The 6,000-nt window shown below is 41.3% G+C and overlaps 1 protein-coding gene across 1 annotated transcript; it reads right to left on the reverse strand.

The window, feature by feature from the left end:
* Positions 1 to 1,176: 1,176 nt before the first annotated feature.
* On the reverse strand, positions 1,177 to 3,415 carry acer1 (alkaline ceramidase 1). Its single transcript, XM_079574649.1, has 6 exons — positions 3,307 to 3,415; positions 3,084 to 3,198; positions 2,365 to 2,503; positions 1,683 to 1,820; positions 1,471 to 1,608; positions 1,177 to 1,393 (listed from the first exon to the last, which is right to left on the reverse strand). Exons 1-6 carry the CDS (start codon positions 3,406 to 3,408, stop codon positions 1,216 to 1,218), a joined length of 810 nt encoding a protein of 269 aa, XP_079430775.1. The 5' UTR covers positions 3,409 to 3,415; the 3' UTR covers positions 1,177 to 1,215.
* Positions 3,416 to 6,000: the final 2,585 nt, after the last annotated feature.

A 6,000-nucleotide genomic window follows, 5' to 3' on the forward strand; every position in this document is an offset into this window, starting at 1 on the left:
GAGAGAACTGTTTTAGTGGAACCTTTGATGTGAGATTATTGGACTGCGCGTGAAGGTCAGGCCTCTCTCAGTGCAGCTCAAAGCCTCGGTATAAAACAGGCCAAAAGGGAAGTGTCGTGAACTCCCACCTCACTGTCACACACAAACTGCAGCTTTTATGAACACGTCAACCTTTAAATCCGGCTTTTCAGCGCCAGGGAAGCTCCAAACGCAGTGCTGGATTATAGGACAATAATGTGAATTCCAAGTTTGACTCTTTCTATTGGGGAGTTTTTACTTTTCTCACGCAGCAATGACAGTTTGAAGGCTGTTCATGGCTGCTCTTGTACAGTTTACGCACCGCTAAAGCTTTGCCCATGTCCAAAAATGAGAGATGTGACTCAAACTAATGTTATTTGTAAAGTGTTTATTGCATTGAGTTGTCCATATGCTACAAGTAATGCCTCATCGGCACACGCGGGGGCGCTGTTGTTCCGATAACCGCTCACATTTCCCCATTCTCTGAAATCTATTGTTTTGACTGCTGCTGCGCCCTTCAGGAAAGCTCGCGTCAGTGGAGACAAAGTGAATGTGGATTTTCACAAAGAATCACGAAAAGGACGGTCCCCCGAGGTAAAAATAGCTTTCAGAAATATTACAACAACCCGCCACCCAAAAAGCAGTGTGTTGCATAGGCAATAGGTAGTTACAGTCAGACAGTGAAATGATCATTCTGAAAAACGCAAATAAAAAAATCTTTACACACTATAATAAACACAAAAACATATAAAAGAAAGTAGCTTTGCACCGACTTCTTTAACAATGTTTCATCAGTCATTTTAACAACAGTCGGCAAATGTCATCAGTTCAAGCTCTTCAATAAAAGTTGTTATTCTTTGATTCATAATAAACTTGTATGACTCAGTTTTCACATAAAAGTGGAAACCGTCCCAAGATGGTGTTTTGAAATATAAGCACATTTTCTTAAGTAAAACATCTGTTACTTGTATTGGATTACAACCCTGAAATTAAACTGATTCCAGGTTGGCCAGTTTTGTTTAGCTTTTTTACATTTAGTCAGTTGCTATAATTATAAGTGAGTTTCTGTTACATTACTGAGAATAAATAACACATCTTTTGGAAGTATATAGTAAAAAAGATAAATTGTACAAATACTGGCGTTTAGTTCCTTCTCAAGATGATATAAAATATTTCTATGCACGTGTATAAACATAATCAACATCTTTTCCGTGTCTTTGCTGTGCCTTTTAGAACAATGTGAGGTAGACCAACTGGCCACTTATCACAGGGCCAGTACTGCAGTCCAGGCAGAGAGTATGGGATCTCATTGTTAGCGTCCAGGTACGCGATCAGAGTGCTGCCATAGGCCACGGCAATCACAATGAGAATGTGCCTGGAAGTACATCGAGTCATGAGTCTCACACTTGCAGATAAGAAATGATTAAAACTAGTAAAATATGCAGTACGTACCAGAGACTGTGCAGGTAACAGAAGTTCATCTTTTGCCAAAAGCTGCAGCCGAATCGGTCGCTTATCCAGCAGGAGATGGCCAGCACCCACAGACACACCGAGAGCTTGGCCAGACGCAGCGCTCTCTGATCCGTGCAGCTGAGGCCAGAAAAGGTTTGATCAAAACGGCAAAACAGGAAACAATACGAGCGCAAAAGCAAATGCTTCAGTACCTTCTCATCTCGATAGCCAGCGTGTAGAGAAAATGGAGGCCAAAGGAGTTAAGGGCGTAGGCGTTAGCCGTGGGTTTGACGAAAGAGATCAGCGTCGTGATGACCGTCATGACCAGCACCAGTTTGGAGAACGTCGACCTGATGAAGGAAGGAAACGTGCATCTTATTAGAAGAATAACACAGACATACAATGCAGCATGGTGAGTGATAAAAAGTTTTTAAAAACTAAGCCCGATGCCCTGCTCCTCTGTAAATAGTGCAAAGGATCTATAAACTGTGTTGTCGGGAGTTTAAACTGCTGTGACAGTGAGCAGCAATCACCTCGTCGGGGTCTAGTGGTCCTCAGGGTAAGATTACCTCCGTGATGGACGTCCTGTTAAACTTCTTTTCCCACCTGCTGTTTAAATATTGATACAGCGCTGGATAGGACTCTATTATGAGCCCTGAGCTGAGCCCCTGTGCCACACGTTAAGGTGACGACGGCCGCACCACCATTGTGTCTATGGGACAATGACTGGAGCTGAAGCTGTTCGACAGGCTCCTGCTATGAGCGGAGGTTAGGTTACACTGCCGTGGCTTATAAAAGGGTTTCTTCTCTTATTAAGCTCGCTCATGTTTACATTAACCCTAGACAAATAAATCATTGTGTGTCATTAGGCTGACAGTGGCCAGGTTCTCTTACCTGTCCTTTATGAAGGATGGGAAGAGCTTACGCGGAAACCACAGGGAGTATCCCACCGCTATCACCCAGAGGATGGACAACTCGTCCAGCATTTGACCCACAAAACTCAAGGTCATGTGGAAATAAGCGGAGAAAAGTCCTGGAGACACAAACTATGGTAATTATCGCAGAAAGATGCAAAACAAAAATGGATTAGTAAAATGTGGTTGGCTATACAAGGGTCATTTGGTTAGCCCTGTGGAAAATCTCTCTGTAAATGAGAGCGATAAGATGAGTGGTGCACTTCTGTAAACTCAAACCTGTGACCCGAACAATTTACTTAATTTATGATCGTATTGAGACATTTTAGGATTATAAATAGCAAAATAACGGATCCTCCTCTGTCAACTTCAGTTACCATGGAAATGTTTATATAATCTCTGAAACACTCTGCCTTGTAACGTAAGTTTAAAGCCACTTCAGTGCACGTGAGAAATGTGTTGACTTAACTTTTTTCCTGCATTGAGTCTCAGGGCCAAAAGGTTCAACTTTACAAATCCTGATTGTAGATAAGGCTGGGTCGATATGCCCTCTTCAGGAGTGCAGCCTGAATGTGGTTTCCCCGACCATTATTTGCGTATTGCCAATGTTTCCACATACTACAGGCCTTTGTATATAATGCTGCTTTTGAGATTGCTGTCGAATGCAACAGGCCACACACGCATTTGAAGAAGTCTCACCTACAAAAATCATCATGACCCAGACCATGTGAACGGCCAGGTTCCTCTCCTTGGCGTAGGGATGCAGCAGGTAGAGCATGATGGGGGACACTATGAAGAAGAAGAAGCTGCTCACCTGCAATGACACACAGCTTTACACATCCCTTATTGTCACATATGAATGCGTTTGCGCTGCACAATGGGCCTCTTGTACCTCCTGCACCAAAGCGTGTTCACATCTCACCGTATTGAAAAATTCAGCCACATTTTCAGAGTGCTGGTAGTTGTCCTCGCACCAGTCGATGTCCGAGCTCTGGTAAGAAAACACCCCCACCATTTTCTCCATCGAGTATGTGCCTTGAAATACGAAAAAACAATGATCATGTAGTAATCATTCAGTTGTTGGTTTACGTGGACATATGCAGAATGGTCGCAGGATTGTTTACATAGGTTATGAAAATCAGTATGGGACGTTCTCGAGTGTTGGCAAAAGCGTATTCAAATGGGCCTTATCCTCCTAACGCACCTGCAGCGTGTGATGTGAGGCTGTTTTACTCAGTGATCTGTGGTTCAACGACACAGTAAAGATAGGATTCAAATGTCATTCAGGCTTGAAAAAGTTCAACAATTTGGTCAAAGATTCCTCAGAATGTTTCACACAAAGTTTAATGACTGAAATATTTGGCTCTCCAAGCACCATCAGATCTAAGAGGTGGACTATACCAGGGATAAACTAGGACTAAACCGGGTCTGGGAAAACACTAAACCATGAATAAAGTAGTTATGAGCAAGGACTAACCGGAGAACAAATGAGAAGGAAACTGTCTTTAAAATCAACAAAAAACATGAACAGCAGAGGAGAGGACCCTGAGAACCAACTAAAGCATATATTCTTATTAAGACTGTAAGCCAAAAATGTATGGTTTAATAGGCTATACAATGTTCAAATCAAATTAAGATTTAAGCAATGAATAATTTGTTTTATGTGACCTCTAGCTTAGAAGTGCAATGAAGATGCATGAGGCTATAAAATGCTTAACACATGCAAATAGGCTGTATGTTTATTTGGAAAGAGCAAAACAGAGCTACTGAGTCCATTATGTTTGCTGCTGGTACCATGTAGGCTATCATTTTCAAAAACCTCTCACAACTTCTTACACGTTACATGAAGCACAGTCGTCTAGAAGTAAGAAATAACGAGCCTTACCTCCCATGGCCCGCTCCCGCTCCTTCTGCCCGTGGCTCGTGCACTGCGTCGCTCCTCGCGCTCTGCCACAGGTGTAACAGGACAGGTGCAGCTATTTAGCAAGGGGCGGGGCTTCTGCACGCTGGAGCACGAGGCGTCACTCACAACAATAACAACAATAACAGCAGCAGCCTCTGGGATATCCTACGTTTATGGAGACAAACCGGCCACTCATTCTGGCTCAGTCTGGACCAAGTCACTGATTTGTTTTTTTTGTTTTTTGTTTTTTTATGTCAGAGTAGGAGGGTTACAGCGGAATTAGGTTATTGTCCATTTATGAATTAATTTGGGAAAACTATATCCACACAGCTTAAAAAGTAAATATTATTCGCTTTCCGCAATTTTGTGAGGCAACTATTACTCTATGAATAACTTCTATAGCTGCCCCCTCACAAGCAAGACCATATACACAGAAGCAAACAAATGTAGTGAAAAAAAATGACTACACACTCAATAACAGTGAGCTTACATATATAGAGCACTTTAAGTTGAGGCAAATCAGATTTATATATTTGAGAATAATTGTGTAATTAATCCTAATTAGATGTACAGTACACAAGCCTTCTTTCATCATTTTGTCTATGTACCAGTTGATTTGTAAAGACAAGTGTTACTTCTAGGGACGGACATTGCAAATTAGCCTTGGCTATAAATGTTGTAGTGTGGTACATGTTTATTGTTCACACATGTCCCTATCAAATAAATAAATAAATAAATAAATAGTTAGTGACAAGGCAGCACCAGAAAAGTCTAGAGGAAAAACTAGATCCTTTCCAACGAACTCCAAAGAATGGTATCATTTGGTCCACTCCCTATTCACTATGTCCTAATGCCAACTGAAGCACACCCTTGCATTAAAATGTCAGACTTTAGGCATTTGTGACATTCCCACTGGTCAGGTTTTGCTGCTACAGTGGTTAAGTACATGGCATTTTAAAGCAGCTAAAAAAATAGGGCCTCAAGACAGGCTTCAAGATCTGGAAATTCAAATGGCTTATTACTAAAAAAAAAAGACATGACATATTAATTCCATTATACATTGGGGTGAAAGGTGAGTTACTTTAAAGTGAGTAATGTCATAGATCATGCAGTAGGTGGCTGCTTGGTGTGCAATAACGTCCCTTTCGTGGAGGCCCAACCGGTCCATCAGCTTTGAGCTCCAAGCGATACCACTATCTATAAGTTTTTATAGTAACAATGGCGACAACAAGAGTTGTTTGTTTTCAGCACAATTTATAAAACAATAAAAATCAGACAAAATGACTTTATGTACAAAATTGAGTTGTACAAGTGCAGCAGATAAAATCACACTTTGAGTTTGTACAATGTAAATAGCACTTATCTAATCAAACTGATATCATGTCTTGTATAAAGAGTACTGTTGCTTGGGAGATCATTTGTATAATGTAAACATGCAAACTAAGCAAGGCCATATTCCAGTGAAACTATTGTCTGTTTGTGAGGTGTAACCTAATCTTTGCACCAATGGGACAGTGTGAAAAAGGGGTCGTTGGCAGCCAAAGATCTTGTTGCTGGGTCATTGTTCAAAAAGGATGTTGTGAGACGACAAAAGCCGATGAAACCCGAGAGCTGGTGCTAACCTATTGCTGTTAACGGCAACCACAGTTATGTTATACAGTGTGTGGAAGAACAAGTATGGTACAGTTAAAGAATCCAGCTGTGTTTTTAAAA

Source organism: Gobius niger (genome assembly GCF_951799975.1).
Source record: "Gobius niger genome assembly, chromosome: 17".
Taxonomy (NCBI): Eukaryota; Metazoa; Chordata; class Actinopteri; order Gobiiformes; family Gobiidae; genus Gobius; species Gobius niger.